Source organism: Poecilia formosa, unplaced genomic scaffold (genome assembly GCF_000485575.1).
Source record: "Poecilia formosa unplaced genomic scaffold, Poecilia_formosa-5.1.2 Scaffold357, whole genome shotgun sequence".
NCBI classification, from domain to species: domain Eukaryota; kingdom Metazoa; phylum Chordata; class Actinopteri; order Cyprinodontiformes; family Poeciliidae; genus Poecilia; species Poecilia formosa.
This window is the reverse complement of record NW_006800296.1, coordinates 567,453-584,637: the sequence shown is the minus strand read 5'-3', so window position 1 is coordinate 584,637 and position 17,185 is coordinate 567,453. Positions and strand designations below refer to the sequence as shown.

Here is a 17,185-nt window from a genome sequence, read left to right as displayed (position 1 = left end):
ATAAAGACTCAGAGAGAAGAGCAGAATGCCGCATGAGGTCATCCTTACACTGGACTGCAAAACTATTCACTCCTCTCGAACAATTTTGCATTTTCTTACCCAAAAACGTCCGACTATTTTAGAGCAATGCACATCTGTGCATAATTGTTAAGTTTAAACCTGAAGTATGTAACCTATGAATACGACTGTGTGTTCTTGTTTGTCCCAGCATTGAACCACTGCACGCCCAACATGCAGGGCAGCTGCAGAGTTCAACCGTTTGACCTCATTCAAGCAAGTTTTGCTTGACAATAAATTATTCCAGAAATTATTGTCAACAAACGATAATTATTCTGCTTTGAGACTATCTTCAAGTATTTATATTGGTGAAATAATGCAAGTTCATCCTCCCAAAGATCAATAAACTTTCGTTTCTAATGAACATTTAACTCTGGAGCTGGAAGACGTTTTAAATATACAAAATAAATAAAACAAGTAATAAAATGGATGATGAAGTCTGTAAATAAAATGATCCTGCAAATTAAGGGCTGGTTGAGATTGATGAGCCAGGCTGCAGCCTCTTGGTAGACAGAGAGAGAAATTAGAGAAAAACGATACCATGTCATCTGTCTGATCCTCATCTAATAATTTCCCTCTTCTTACTGTCAGCATGACGTGGGTGGATTTTTTTTATTTTTTATGCTTCTGATCCCACATTAAAAAACAAACCACTAACTAACTCATTATGCAAAACCGCAACTGCATTTTTCTGTTTTCATGCTTTTGTGCTGTAAAACAATGCATTAACTCTTGTTCTACTCATTTAAACCTTCACAGAAACCACTCCAGCACCTATCTGCATGCGGTCGGCTGTTTGTCCCACCCACACATCCACACGGTTCAATACGAGCTGCGCTGCAAAGGAGCGTGGTCATCACTTGGGTCTCCTCTTTAGTTTGCAGCCGGGAGCAGTTCTGACCTTTCACTAAGACGCATGCCTCCACTCTGAAACCGCCATACACCAAAACGTCCAGCGCGTTTACAGCAGAGGAGCAACGGACGTGTCTTTGCATCTGATGTTAACAGGAATCTTTGACCTTTGTGTTTAAAGCGCTAAATGCCTTCAGTTTTGCAGAAGATTTCAGCTGACAAAACATTTCACTTTTGCGAAGAAATATGTGCTTTCAGTTTTTAGCTGAACAACAGAATCAACTAAAGTGAGTGGAAAAATACATTACATAGTTGGCAAATGAGTTCCAGCTCTTTCTTCCCCTAATGGCAGTTATCTATCACGCCATTTCTTTGATTATTTTATGCAGATTTCTGTTGCGCTGAAGCCATTCTTGCTCATCCCATTTCTGTTTTGCCGAGTTGCAGTTCTCGAAGCCAGCAGTCGGACTCAGTTCCCATCAGCCTTCAGTTGTTTGATAACGTAATCAAGCTTCAACCCTCGACAGGCTTTTACTGCTCATTTCAAAGTTTATAAAAAGCAGAAGCGCAATCAGCAAAGTGGGAAACCTTGACACTGAATCAGATTAAGAGCCGTATGATGGGAAGTTTTCTTAAAGGGGAGGTATTATGTGTTTTCCAGGCACATAGTTCCATTTCATAGCACAATAAAATAACTATGCTTCCTTCACATGTTAAAAAAATGCTGCATATATGAGAAATAATTTTACTTTGCAACTTGACGCCTTGAAATTGGCCTCTGTCTCTTTAAGAAGGTTCTGTTCTTTCCAGCATTCTGCCATCAGCACATCATCATCACAACAATGATCCTCCATTATGCCGTTTACAGCCGTTCGTAGGAATGCTAATGAGCTCAGCAGCTGCACTGTTCCACCAGGTGTTTACTAATTGCTGCTGGCTAGTCTGAAGGAGCTGAGAGGAGTAATCCCAGTGTAAATAGGCGCACTTTGTGAGGGCAGCGTTTAGGCTGCCACTGGAATCAAAGCAACACTCCAGGTATGTTTATGATGAGGGCATAACTTTATGATGTAAAGCTCAAAAACATTTATTTTACAGGATAGACTCTCCCTCCCTCCCTCCCAAAAATGAATTTTATCCAAAGGCAAACAGATGTTCTCACTTGCTCAGAGAAGTTCATAAGAAACAGCTTATCAGAATACATGATCGATAGGTTTACATGTAGATGTTGCTTCTGCTTTATACTTCTGTCGAATTTTTGTGTGAAGTTCCTACAGAGTTTTGTTTTGTTTCTGTGGCTTTTCTTCAGAGTTTTATTTATCTTCCAGCTCCAGTTTGGTTACATATGCTGAACCAGAACTAGCAGCTGAAAATCTTACCAAGTGTTTTTGGTCTAGTTTCTAGTGGAAACATCTGAGTAAACATGAAATGAGACAAAACTGACTTTCAAGTAACTTTTTAGCAAGATATAGGAGCTTGTTTTAAATAAATAATTTCTTCATGTTGATTAATAAAAGAAAGTACTAGCTCCCTTGGCAAATTATTTAGCTTATAACTTGGAAAACATGTTCTGCTGTAAATGAAAGAGAATATTTGATAATTTCACTGAACACCAAAAGAGAGCCGCACGGCATTCTGGGAGATGTAGGCAGAGTGTGACAGCTGACCCTACTGTCACACAGACCTGAATGGTAATCATTTTGTTTGTTTATCCTTTACATTAATTTAGACATTAATTAGTGAATAGTTTGGATTTTTATTAAAAATTATTTTCATTAGTCTGACCTTTTAGTTAACTATTTGCAGTGCACACATTTAGTTAACTTTATTTGTCAGTTCTTTATATTTTTGTTTAAAGCAACACATTAATTTATTTGTTTTGAGTTACCAGTTTCCTTTGGAGCTGCTGCTGGAGGGTCACAGAAAAGCTCCAGCTGATTGACATCCATACATGGCTGGCAAAACCTCCTCAGCGGGCCGTTCCATTTGTTTGCCAGGGGACGGGGAAATTTGGTTTTCTTTAATTTAATTTGACCATTTCTTTAATGTTTCTTCTATTTGGTAGTTTCAGTCTAACGTTTGTTTTAATTTAAAGATTTGGTATTGTATTGATTAGTATTTGTTTAAGTTTTTGTATGTTTAATTACCCCTTGTGTGTCAGCAGTGGTCTGATCAGCCACTATTTAAGTTCCCCTCATGTCTTGTTTGTTAGGTCAGTTTTGTGCTTGAGTTCTTTGTGTTACCACCTGAGTTGTAGTTTGTTATGTTGACCTCAGTTTTGGGCCCAATTCTTCATTGTTTGATTATTTTTCAACTTTTTTGTAATAAATTACGATTATTTTTGAATTCCATTCAGTGTCTGTCTGGCTGGTTAATGTGAGAACCCTCACACAGAGGAAAGGCTTTACCTGCTCAACTGTTCACAGCTAGCTAACAAAATTAGTGGGATCATCTGGCTCACTTGCTCTTTGGTTACCTAGCAACTCACTCAAGCTTTGGTTACCTAGCAACATTCTATTAAGCAACTTGCGCGTTTTCAGTTTCCGGTTTTGCCGCCTTGCCTCATAACTTCTTGAAATAAAAAAAAAACAACAACAACAAGGAGTTAAAGTAGAAAATGAGAAAAACAACTTGATAGGAAACTGTGGATAAAACAGGATTTCAGATATTTAAAACTAAAAACTAACTAATTTATCGATATTGCCTGATATGAAACTGCTATATCGTGATAAGTTTTTCAACAAATATTTTAATAAAAGATCCCGTCTTTAAACTCCAGAGAGAGCAGGAAACTATATTTAGTTTAGCTAAAATATTCCTTTATTTTTTTGTTCCCTGCAGAAATTAATTCTGCAGGGAACAAGTCTTTGTTTGTTTCAGTTTCTTTTTACTTACCTGAAAAATGAGAAAATAAACCTTAATAATAAATAAAATGCTTGATTAAATATAAATTATTTGATTGATTGAATGGATCTTGTACACATAATCTTCACATTTATTGGGACAGGTAAAGAATTGGTCCTGTGACATGTTAAGTATCTGCTACGCATGAAGAGCATCTTGTTTCCACCGAACGCCATCAGAGAGAAATCTCTTGATGAACTAGTTCAGACAGCAACCCAGATATGGCGAGGAAGGAAAAGGAGCCAAAGAGAGAAACGAACGCAGAGAGACGAAACATTAAAAGGTTGATGGGCGAGAATGACGGGCAGAGATGATTGATGGCTCGAAGAGTGAAGTCAGACGGGCTGAAAGGGAAGGAGCAGGAACATGAAAGAGAGGGAAATGTAGAGTTTGTGAATTAATTTTATGACGATGGGCAGAAATAAATGGATCTACTAATGCAGAAAACTTGTACTCTCTTTGGGCTGAAAATGTAGGGTTTTGTACACAATCTAGACTTTGTGTCATCGCTGTCAAAATGAAGCTGAATCTTTGAGGAGGATGGGATAACCTAGTTTTTAAAGAGATGGGAGGAAAGCCATGAAGTGTTGTTTGACCTAATAACAGTTTTAGATACGAATTAACATAATTAAAAATAATGTGGCACTTCAGTCGATAAGGCAGCTCAGTTATATTTATATTTATATCAAAGTCATTAAATAAAGTTAGAGGGAGAAAAACAAAAAGAAATAGATTAAAGTGATTTTTCGTGGTGGAGCTTTAGTTCCACAACTTAAATGTTTCTGTCTGTTGGGCTGTGAACATGATTACAGACGTGTGGACATCATGTGGTTTACATGTCAGACACGGAAAACCGGCCGCCAGGAACCGATCATCCTTTTCTTTTCTTTTCTTTTCTTTTCTTTTCTTTTCTTTTCTTTTCTTTTCTTTTCTTTTCTTTTCTTTTCTTTTCTTTTCTTTTCTTTATTTCCTTTCCTTTCCTTTCCTTTCCTTTCCTTTCCTTTCCTATCCTTTCCTTTCTGTTTTTGCTCCCACTCATTACTTTTAGCTGGGTCATAGGAGCAGCTAGTTGCCCCTGGGTGGGGTAGAATAAATTAGTGAGCTGCCATATGTCAACCTTGTGATCACAGAGTGACTAAGCTGCACAGGGAGGGAGTGGTTTTTGTTTAATGAGCATGTTCTGAGAGCCACGATGAAAGAGTCAGGCTGGAGGAGGGTATATTTAAACTGGTTACAGTCTCTGTTTGCGCCTCCCTCCAAGTTATTCTGTTGGTCTCTGTCTTGAGAATATTTTTACATTTCATGTTATGTTGACTTTATTGCCCTCTTTGGAGCTACTACATACTTATGTTCTTAAAATCTCACTGCCTGTTTTTACTTTTGATCCTGCATCTGTGGCTCTTTGAGTCCCCTCTGCTGGCTTTCTCTTTGTCTCATCTGTTTCTTATTCAGCTTGCTTGAAGTTGAGATTTGATTCAAACTCTTGGGGAATTGGGAAATAAGTTTGTACTTCTTCAGTTTTAATAAGACCTGGCTTAACATAATGACCTGCCTTTGAACTTTTGCACATCTCGTCTCGTCACAACCTCAAAGTTCACTGTGTGTAGTTGAGTTTTTATCTGATTGTTGTGGAAAAACACAGATAATGCATCAATAAAGCTTACAGGCAATGCATGAGCAGTATCAGTATGAAGAGAAGTGATTGGCCTCATAAACGGTGGATCAATAACTAATTATCAACTTTCAGGAAAATTATCGTCATCAGGGAGTCTAAATTTAACACAGGTTGTAAAAATAACCCATCAGGTTCTCTGATTTTAGTTTTTATAGGTATATGAGTAAAATGAACATTGTTATTTTATTCTATGAACTACTGACAACATGTCTTGAAATTCCAAGCAAAAGTTTAGTATTTATTTGCAGAAAAAAGAGAAATAGTCAAAATAACTAAAAAGATCCAGAGCTTTCAGATCTGAAATAATGCAAAAAACAAGTTTATATTCATTTATAAACAACAATACTAATGTTTCAAGACAGGAAGAGTTCAGAAATAAATATTCGGTGGAATAACCAGGAGGTTTTCAATGGGGTTCAGTGCACTGAAAACCTCCTGCTCCTCTTAGTTTTGTATGTTTTAGGTCAGTTTTTGTGGATCTCTAAATCCTGCATGAACGACCAACAAACAGAAGTGCTTCATGGTAATGAGAAATAAATTATTTGTAACATTTTAACATAAAAGTCTGAAAGGATTTCCAGTAAAATTGAATGTGTACTGGCTGTGAAAATCAGGTTTCAAGTTTTGCCACAGATTCTGAGTTGGATTGAGGTTTGAACATTGACTGCATCATTCTAACATGACTGTGTTTCTGAAAAGGAGTCAGCAGCTTTTACAACCCAAAGAGACGGCTTTGGTTTCACTTCTGAAATATTTTATTAATATGAGCTTTAAAAATCAACTTGAACAACTGCCACAATATTTAGATTTTCTTGAATTGTGTAATTTTAGAAAATAAAAAAGAACGTGTTAGTGACCTAGTGTCAGATGTTAGTTTAAGTAAGACGAGAAGAACTGAAGAAAACAAAAGTAAAAAGAAAACTACATATTAGAAAGAAACTACATCTTAAAACAGAACCCACATTATAGTTTTCTATAAAATAGGGGAAGCCTGTTATTATGAATGAAATTCACAACATGTAGAAACATCTGTATTGTGTTTCTACATGTTGTGTAAATTAATATTTATTCAAAAGGTGAAACATAGAACCACAGTATATATACATATTTTCATAAAAAAACATTTAAAATTATAAATGTCAAATATCTATGGATACATTTTAGTGCTTACGGTAGATGTCTGCTGCCATGACACATTACGTGTTATATTTATTCGCCAATTAAATTAATGGAATTTAAAATAAAATAAAACAATAACGTTAATGTTAGGATTTTGGGTTGTTTGAGTTGGTTCTGGGTTTTGTTAATTTCGGTGTTCCTTTAATTTATTAGATCGGTCTTGTGTCTGTTCAGTCCTCTCTGACTGATTCTCGTTTCATTTCTTCTGACTAGTTATTGTTTGTTGGTCTAGTTTAATTATGTTTCTTAGCTCTAGTGTTAGATTTATTTCCCAGATCCCTGTGTACTCTAGCTCGCCCCCTGTGCCACTTTCTCTCTCTCTCTCCTCAACCTCCCCAGTATGTATGTATGTATGTATGTATGTATGTATGTATGTATGTATGTATGTATGTATGTATGTATGTATGTATGTATGTATGTATGTATGTAACTCATTCTCAGTTACTCCTTGCTGGATCCTCCTGTTATAAATCCTGTTGTACCCCGTTAATGTCCCCATTTTATCTTGTTGGCTTTTTGTTCTGGATTTCTGTTTTGGTTTGACTCTGGTTCCCTGTGTTCCCTGCGTTTCCCGGCTCTTGTTAACTTATGTAAGTTTTTTCATCATATTTTTTCATGAAAACTTTCATGAAAGTTCCCACAGCTGGGAATATGATCCCTATTCCCAGCTGTCCATCCACAAACTCACACTTTATAACAGTGCAGAGTGTCATAAGCTGGTAAAGTCATTAAAAACAAACAACGGGTTTTGTTGCAAACTGACTTGATTCGTGTCGTTCAGGGTAAAGAGTCACCTAGAAGAATCTGATTGTTCATACTGCATTCAGCTTTAACTCACAACAGTTTCCCTGTGTCTACTTAAGGAGGGCCTCCCCGCAGCATGATGCTGCCATCACCATGAGCAGGTCGTTTCTCTCAAGCTTTACTTCATCACGTCTATTAAATAAAATCCTGATGTATTTCAGGAGAGGTTTTGGTCGGTTTGAGGCAGAATGTGCCACAGATCAAGGAGTGTGGATATTTGTAAGAGATCTTGATGTTCAGAGAGGAAAAAGAAGAAACATTTGACACAGTGCGAGTGGCTGCAGCGGAGCCACACAGTCAGCATCCTGGCATTAAATTGAAAGGAACATTTTGAGGGGAAGCTGAGGAACATGGCTGCACTTGCACTCAAACAGCCACACACACATACACACACACACACGCAAACACACACACACACACACACACACTGAGTGGTGGTTTGGAGACAGTGTGGGAGTGCATACGCCTCCGCTTCCCGAAATAACCCCCCAGATGAGGGGCAGGGAGGCAGGGTGAGGTTGGTGCAGGGAGATATAAATGGATGTTAATTGTATGGCTCTCAGATTGCTCTCAAACCCAGCAGACGGACTTACAAGCAACCAGTCGCAGTCTGAAGTTTTAAGGTCTTTCTCTCCCGCTCACACACTCATCACGGCTGACAGCTTTGGAGCCAGTGTGCGCACACATCAGATTAACATGGATAATAATTTTATGGCTCTGGAATGAAGTTGAAATCCAACCAGAACTCTCATGTAATATTTTCCTTTAATCCTTCCAAGAATAGAGTGCAGAAAAGGGCACAAGAACGATGATTTCCTAAAGCTTCCTCCATTAGAGTGAGAGAAGACGACTGTGCAGACTTTCCTGGGCTCAGAGATTCACATTAGTTCTGTTTGGATGAATCCAGTCACAGGAAGCTGCATCACAGTGGCACAAACACAACTGGTTTCTCCTCTGCAAGTGTCAATTAAAGATTTAGAAAAGAAAAATAGACTAATTTAGTCTCAAACCTCCCAGCAGAAAGAGCAGCAACATTGAGGGTTAGAAGAGGAGCAGGAGAGGCTCTAAATATAAATGGTAGATAATTGCACTCTTGAATTTTCCACCTTTGATGTGCAGAAAGAAAGTAAAGAGGAGAAACCCCTGTAAGATTACCAGTTTGCACACTACAAATACGCTCTGTAGTAACATTTTGCATTAGTAGCTTATGTACAGTTCCATTTTTTTTTTTACTGCATGTCTTGCTAATAATTTTATTTTATAACTTAATAAACCTGGAGGGAAGATGTAGACCAGGATTACCAGGAAGAAACTGAGACATCTGCTCAGTTTCTACTCAAATATCTCCACCTGCTGGTCAACTAGGGAACTACACGTTACATTTTTGTCTCCTCAGCCTGATTACTCTTATCGCCAGTTATTTAAGTGGAAAAAAATAAACAAGTGCAGGCACGAACCTTAATATCACACAAACATGGGGAATAAACATCAGTAATATTTATATTTCTTACATAAATCTGTGTGTGGATTTATAGATCAATAGTTTGATGTACAGAAATTACAAGAATAAAAGACCAAAGCTAGTTCTAAATCAAATTGTGAGTCAAAGTGTCAGAGCCACTTTTATTAACTACTACCCTGTGATTCAGGAAGTTATATTTGATAACCTCCTGATGAAATGAAACTAAAACTAAATAAATAAACATGCTACTTCCCGTTTTTACATTTATTTAGCCCCTATTAAAACTATGGTGTCCAAAATGTGGTATAGGAGCAATTTATGGCCCCTGGAATGATTTTACATGCCCCTAAACACCGATTTAAGGATGACTTTTGAATTTATTTAGCCAATTATGCAAATTAATGCAGATAAAAATGTTAGGGTGCAATTCCTATTGATACTGGCAAGTTCAAATATTCTTGAAACAAAAAAACTTTAAGTGAAACGAATAATATAAATTAAATTTGATTGTAAACAAAACCACAAACATCCAGTGAGCATTTATTTAAATTTAACTAAAGAATCAGTCAGCATGTCCTGTTCTTGTTTCTGAAAGTCTAGACAGAAGTTATCAACCTGAAATTTTATTCTTCTTTAGTCTTTTTTTCTTAAGCCATGAATGTCATGTTTCAAATATACAATGATTGATTCTTGCTCATTTCATTAAAATATTGTTTTTGATTTATTATTAAGCAAACAAGAAGAAAATGAATTTATTTATTTATTTATTTATTTAGATTTAATTGAGATTTTTGCCCCCCGTGACAGTCTGAACACTACAGTCGTAAACCAAATGTAAGATGCGCACCTACCTCTTACATTACGGTAAACCGAAGAGACAAACAAGTCCCGGTTCGCAACAGTGACGTCAGCACGCCGCGAAGTGGCTCTGACGCGCGGCGATTGGGTGAGCCCGGAGCTAAAGTGTGTTACAGAGTAAAAAACGAGACGCGGATGAGAACAACAACAGCTGCCGCCGCATGAAGCCAGCTAAAGTCACAGTCTCACTCCTCGGTCTCATGCTGTAGAGACTTCGGGTAAGGAAACCTGCCTCATGAAGCGTTTTTAAAAGCCGTAGTTAGCGGAGACTGGCCACAGCAGCTTCCGCCCTGGACGAAGTTTCTTTTGTCTTCCTCCGACAACAACAACAAAACAAGACAGGCAGTGTTCAGACCGTTGAACACGGTTTGTTGCCTCTGTTAATAAATGTGTAAGAGCAAGTCATCAATAATATGACTTATTAAAGCGTCTTGGGAAAGAAAAGAGTTTGTTTTTGTGCGGCTGTTCCTTGGAAATACCTTTGGACCGGTTTATTGGGGTCAGTGCAGCGAAGCTGATAGCAGCTGGGTGTGTTAACACATGTGGTTCCTTCACAGAAACTCAAACTAATGAGACATTTTATGTGTCCTGGATGTTTAGATATTAATATGTGGAGCAGTAACATTATTATTGGGATACATTTGGAGTAAATGTTGCTTAATCAGGCTTGTCTCCGAGGAGAAGTTCACCTCCCAGGTCAAAAATAGAATATGAGTATTAACTTAGTTTAGTTCAGCTCGGTTTATTTATTCATAGTCAATTCACAATGAAAAAGAAATTAAAATTATCAGTTACATAGCAATTCAAGTTTCAGGTTAAAATTTAATTCCTGTCCCCCACAATTTATCCTAATTATAATGTCCTATTCAGATCCAGTTGCAAACAGTCCAAATTGTAACACAGTGCATTCAAAGTCAGTTGGCTTTTTAATGTAAAAAGTTAAGTGTCTAAGAATTCTTTAAACAGTAAAAAGTGCTGAGTTGGGAGTACTTTCTATATGAAAGATACATCACTGGCATTGCTAATGCAGTACAGCCAAACAAAAACATTTTGAATCATCGGCAAGAAGGAAAGTGTTTAGTTGAAAAACACTCAGATGTGCTTTCAATTGGAAAGATTTTTCTCTGGCCTTGTTTGGGAAATAAACACAGCTAAACAAACAGTACGCCATCAGTATACTCAGTGGGAAAGAAAGTAACAGAACACATAGCTCTGAAAGAAAACTCAGCTAACCTTAGCATCAATGAGCCAGGAGTACTTTCTATTGAAAAGTAATTTTTCTCTGATGGCTCCACCTGTGCCTTCATCCTGGAAAGAAACTCTGCTGAAAGTTACACATATGTGCTTTATATGAGGAGGAATAAGAAAGCATGTCTGTATGGTCTGCAGCAGCAATGGATTTTGTGTCTGTGTTTATTGTTTGAAATAAAACTATTGGGGGAATAAAGATGGAGAACTTGAGTGGAAACAGAGGTGCTACATAAACATTCTTAGCCCTCATCAAAATAAGAGCATAAATATAAATATCTAACTACTAGAAGAATTCTCAATGATCGATAACCAATGCTTCAATGCAGATGTTGAACTTCATTCCACTGAAAGTTTACAATCACATACATTTGTGCTGTAGAATTTAACTGAAAAAAATAATAATTTAGGTGTGTTGAACATTAAACTGCTAACCAAAAATTAGCTCTATTAGCAATACAATGTTTTTTAATGCGTTTGAACTCTAAAGAAGCATATGTAGAGCAAAGTGTGTACTTATTTTTTAAAACCCGTCAAAAGCAATAATTAATTTGTACATGCAACTTTCCTCCTGTTATGCTAGCTCAGTGTGTGATACGTTCAGGTGGGAATCCAAACATCAAGGAGGCTTCTTGTTCTTTTTCCAACTGAGAAACCCAAAAATGCGACTCCCCAGGACATAATGGAGTCTAATCAATCGTACACTTTTATTTCTTGCTGTTGTAACCCTTAAGTTTGTCTTTTTGTCTCCAGATGTTACGATGGACGCAAAATTTACAATTTCAGACAGCGACTCGGAGCCATCGGAAGACGTAGAGGAAAGAGGAAACTTGCAGCTAATGCAAGTAAAGGAGAGGCCGCTCAGTCAACGCCACACCCTCACGCTTCCTGAGCTCCGATCTACAAGTAGGCAAACAGAGAGGATGTTACGGGAACTGTGGAGTGGGGCTATAAAATGGGTGAATGTTAAGGTAAAATATAGAAAGAAAATGGCCCCTGCAGGAAATGTGCAATTACATTTGCAACTGCAAGCTTTCACATCAGTATAAACTCTGGTTTTTATGCTTTTTTTGAAGAAATCTTAAAAAATAAATAAAATATTTTGAGAAAAAATATATTTTCTAGATATTTTTATGCAGTTTCTCACCAAGCAGCTCTGAATTCATTGTGTGTAGTTGAACCTTTAACTACTGATCATTACATTCACTCTTCATGCTAGGCAAACAAAGAATGTATCTCATTGTTTTCTTTCACGAATGCTGAAGAACTTGTTTTTCCACCGTAGCATAAATATCAGGGATTCTTGGATCTCTTACCTCCAAGATTTTTGTCTGTTGTTGTTTTGTCTTCTGCCCTAATTGCTTTGTTGGCATCAATTAGCAGAACCTGGGCAGTAGAAAGGGAAACATTACACACATTCCAAGAAACAACCCTGAAGCCCATTTGTCCTTTATCCTCTCATTAGCAGGTCGGGTGAGACTGAACTCGGAGTCCATCGCTTCCACCATCTCCAGAGAGGAGGAGCTGCAGGCCAGGGGGGAAGAGGAAGTCGGGACCCCCACTGAGGGCTTTCCATTCAGGGGCCGATCTAATTCAGCTCCCCCCTCCCTGTGGGCCGCCAAGAAGTATGGCCGGCAGCTTCGGAGGATGAGCGATGAGTTTGTCAACCTGCTTGATAAAGGGGTGAGGATGAGAAATCTATGAGCTTTATTGATGTAAAAAAAAGCTTAAAGTGTAACCAGCCCGTCTGTGAAAGCATAAGCCCCGCCCCCTGCCCAGTTTAGAACAGTTTAACTGAAGTGGGCGGAGCCAAGATACCCTTAGGGGCGTGGCAAAATGTGGGGATGAGTGGAGGGGGTTAGCGAGGCTCTGGTCAGGAAGAAATAAGAAATAAGCTCCTTCAGTCAAATGGTGCCTAAGCGGTGGGATTCTCCTATTTGTTTGAGACAGTGTGCCGTTATTAGGTATGGTTGTAAAATGGTCTAACTCAGACACACAGCTCCCGCAGCACTGAGACCGTTTCAGGCAAATTACTGAAGAGTTTATCAAATTTACACCAAAATGTAAAAAATTGCACAGAAAAATAAAGACAGCACCTTTAAAAACCAATCCGTGCATCTTATCTACCAAAAAAGAGAAGTGTCTTTGGAGTTTAGTTACTACTTAAATATGGCAATTGTTTTATGTTTCTGCTTTTGTGTCACCCAGGAAATGAGGAAGGTGAGCAGTACCGGGTCGAACAGACCGATACACCACTCCAGGAGCTGGTGGAGCTACCTCTTCAGTCACCAGGAGACGGAGGGAGAGAACAACCACCACGAAAACCACGCCTCCCGCACCGAGTAGACCCTCAGAGAGGAGCACAAGGGTTGAACAAGGTTTTTATGGTGGGGAGAAAAACCACTGAACAACCTGTGAACGAAAAAAGGTTTCCAGGTTTAAGGACTTGGCTAAATAGATCATTTATAGGTTTTGTTTTTATGTCTTTGCTATACACATTAGATTTTTTTTATTAAGTGTTAGCTGTAATTTAGTAATGTTAGGCTGTCCATTGTATCATAGGAAAAGTAAGTCAAAATACGGCGAAAGTGAGATGATATCTTAAAAGTTTATTTAGACTTGCAATTAGTGGATGGAAGAAGTTGGTATTTTATATTGGAGTTTATTTTATTGCACCAGAGGCTAACAAATGCACCAATTTGGATTTTTGTTTTGGTAAACAGCTCAGTTTGCTCCTTCTCCGTACATCCCAACGTTACACCGATCTGCTGGATATCAGGAAAATGCAGTTGCAATATTGTTGCTGAATACTGATTGCAAATAACTCGTGTTTTTCATTTGTTTTCTTTTCCATCGTCATCATTTTGTCCTCACTTCTCTCCCAGAGCTTCAGCATCTTGGTCAATAAAATCTAGATCTAGACGGTCAAATATATTATCGACAATCAAAGTCTGACTGATTGATGCTCATAATTTATCTCTATAGGCTTTAGAAATTGGGATGTCCGTTGGGATTTGGTACTTGTATGTACTTATGCATTACATATCAGCCAATTTCCATTCATAATATTTTACTTTTATGAGTTATGAAGATAAATGTTCATAATCTTACTTAAAATTGGGTACCATCTTTGATATTACACCTCATTTCCATTGGTTATGATTCATTTCTGCCTGCTAGTTTTGGTCGATCTTATTCATTTTTTTCTCACAGTAGAGGAGAAATTTTGTTTCAATCAACTGCAAGATTGGACAAAGAAACCCAAAGACAAGTACAAAAAGTCCAGAGGCAAACTGGTTTTTCTGGGAGAAGTGATGAAGTGGTTATAGGGCATGTATCATCATTTTTACATCTTTTTTTTTTTATTTATAACTATGTTCTGATGTTTGGACTGGTTCTTAAATACACAACTCAAGGTTTGCCTAATAAAAACAGCAATGGAAAAGTCTTCAGCTTGCAATTTAAATGAATAAAGTCAAGATTTTTGTAGCAGTTTGTTCAATTAGAAAAAAGAAATCAGGAACAAAGTTGCGCTCAAACAGTGGATTTGAGTCTCGACAAACCGGCACCCAACCTATGGATTTAAAAGCTCTCCGTGGTCGACCAAAAAAACTGTAATTTAGAGCAACATTCTGGAAAAACCAGAATATTTTAAATTAGGGAGCCATGCAGTGATTATGTACGTCTCATTTTCCTCCACATAAGTGCGTTTTGCTAATAAAGGTTTAACTACATGATGGTAACGTAGCTGTACAAACCTGATTCCGAGGACTTCTTCAGTAAAACCACTCAAAACCACTTTTGTCTATCTACAGTTTGTTTCCCCATAAAAAGTCACTTCAAGCTAATGCTTCACATGTCAGTTCCTTATTCCGGCAAACTTTATGCTCACAAACAACAGCTGCGGCCACTTCAGTGGTCAGGCTGTTGACTACCTGTTATCTGTGCTGCATACTCGCCTCTTCAGGTTGGCAGCCGCAGATCCGTTCAGTATGATCGGATTAAATGTCTTTTTTTGGTCAAGAAAACAATCCTTCCTGGTAGAAATCTCTGGACTGTTCCATTGCAGACATGTCTATATATGGTAGTGCCTTCCTGTTTTTGCGAGCTTGACGAAAGGCTTCTGTTTTTCTTTTTGAAAAGTGTGGTTTAAAGATTACTTTCTAAGCACAACTGGAAAAACAGATGGGGAATTCTTTACATTTCAAGATTTGAAGGTTTTAATGTAAAATATGATGATAAATGCCCTTAAGGAGTTAAAACAAGCCCTGTTTCTTCACAGTTTTGTCGTGATTTTTAATGTAATCCAGGAACCTTTAATGTTTTGTTTTTTTAATACAAACTTCTCGTTTCGCTGCTTGCAAGCCTATTCTATCGTTAACAATCGTGCTTGACTATCAGAGAACTGCTTTATTAGAACAAATTTATCAAAAGAACAACAATCTTGTTAGTGGGACAATCTGTGACGATGCACAAATATTATAAAACTTCAGGGTTTAGATTGTAGCCGGCGACATTAAAGCCTAAATATAAAAGCACAAAACAAGCCTATCTTTTTAAAGACTTGGACAAGCAAAAAAATAAAAACAACAAACAAGAAAAAAAAAAGATTTTTAGCTGTAAATATGGTGTAAATATTTATTCAAATGACTTTGGTGGAGGTTTTAAATAAAAATGGATTAACCAGAAGTTTATTTACGAGGTTTCCCAGCTGTTCAGTAAGCAATAGGCTTTGCACAATCCACGGCTGTTGTGATAAATGTTACTGTTTAAATGAATCGGCTGCTGCAGGCCTCAACTAATGGCAGGAGGAGTTCTCATCTTGTCTTGTTTAAAGACGAGATGCTTTTTGTATCCAAACTTTCCGCAGACTTTGTTCAGAAAAGTCACTTTGTACTCTTGTTTTTATAAAAAATTGTTCATCAGCGTGTGGATAAACTTCTTCTCACTGGAATAACTTGTATTGTACTCTGATTTATGAGCAATTCTTGGCACATATTTAAACATTTTTGGATATCATTGTTGCCTCATATAAAATCAGCGTTTCATACACAGCTTGGTTTAAAAAAACAAAGCAAGGCTTGTCTAATATGTGATTATTAGCAATGGTGATAAGTTCGTTCTGCTTGTGTCTTATCGTCTTCCTCTCGGCTTGTAGGGTTGAGTTGTGAAGTGCTCGGGTTTGTCTGTAATAACATTTTATGACTCTGGTTCAGTCTTCTGTAGCTTTTTCGTTTTGTTTATTTTTGCCTGGTATGCATTTTAATCTGAGAACTCCAGACAATCTGAACGGTGCCACAGAGACTGAACCAACAACTGTTTAAAAATGATTGATGACTACTGGTGGATCCCATTTCTTTCACTTTGATTTCGTCACTTAGGAAAGCTTTACGTCTCCATAGGTGGACATTTACTTGAACTCTAATGTTGGAAGAGGGACTAGATCCGAACCGAAGCTGAGCTGGGATTTAAGTGCTTAGTTATTCAATGAGCTGCCTTGAACGTTTTTGTTACCAGTGAATCGACAACACAGAGCCAGCCTTGAACCAGTCTTAAACGCTCGCTGTCCCCGTTTAGAGCTCCAGAAATAGCACAGCAGGTTTAGATGGACGTGAGCTCTCTGTCCAGACTAAGAAGGGACATTTCAGACTCTGACAGAGCGAATCTGTGGAGTAAAGAAGAACCCGCATGGGCACCAGGAGTTTTGCATACGATGTTAGTATTACTTGAATCTACAGATGTGTGTAAAGAAAACTGAATTTTATCTGATTTTTCTTTTCTATTCTTTTTCTCAGTTTTTAATGACTTTTTGTAAATGTATTTTCTCTACAGCTGTGAAAATTGATATATGCTGTCATGAATAAGTGATTTTAAGATTGACTGAAGTCGTCTTAGTTTCTGTCGTTTGGTAAAAAGGCGATGCTTTGAAAGCTGTAAAGATAAACTCTGCAAAACCCCAAATCTTACCAAGTATTTTTGTCTAGGTACACTTGAAATGATACAAAGCTAACTTTTAAGTAACTTTTTAGCAATATATAATAGCTTGTTTTAAGTAAATAATTCCTTAACATTGATGAAAAGTACTAGTTCTACTGACAGACTAGTTTATTTATAACAAGGCATTTTACCCATGTTTTAAGTAAAATAAT

At 37.5% G+C, this 17,185-nt stretch overlaps 1 protein-coding gene across 2 annotated transcripts; it reads left to right on the top strand.

The window, feature by feature from the left end:
* The first annotated feature begins 9,841 nt into the window (after positions 1–9,841).
* On the top strand, positions 9,842–15,634 carry badb (BCL2 associated agonist of cell death b). 2 transcript variants are annotated; one of them, XM_007574607.2, is made up of 4 exons: positions 9,842–10,006; positions 11,790–11,942; positions 12,505–12,719; positions 13,245–15,634. In XM_007574607.2, the coding sequence occupies exons 2-4, from the start codon at positions 11,798–11,800 to the stop codon at positions 13,380–13,382; spliced, it is 498 nt and encodes a 165-aa protein (XP_007574669.1). In that variant the 5' UTR covers positions 9,842–10,006; positions 11,790–11,797; the 3' UTR covers positions 13,383–15,634. The 2 variants fall into 2 exon arrangements, with proteins under 2 accessions (XP_007574669.1, XP_007574668.1); XM_007574606.2 differs by having other exon boundaries at positions 12,502–12,719.
* The last annotated feature ends 1,551 nt before the right edge of the window (positions 15,635–17,185 follow it).

Coding starts and splice junctions, on each gene's coding strand:
- badb (XM_007574606.2), top strand. CDS start 11,798: ATGGACGCAAAATTTACAATTTCAGACAGCGACTCGGAGCCATCGGAA. Junction 11,943..12,501: donor TCCTGAGCTCCGATCTACAA/GTAGGCAAACAG, acceptor TCCTCTCATTAG/CAGGTCGGGTGAGACTGAAC. Junction 12,720..13,244: donor TCAACCTGCTTGATAAAGGG/GTGAGGATGAGA, acceptor TGTGTCACCCAG/GAAATGAGGAAGGTGAGCAG.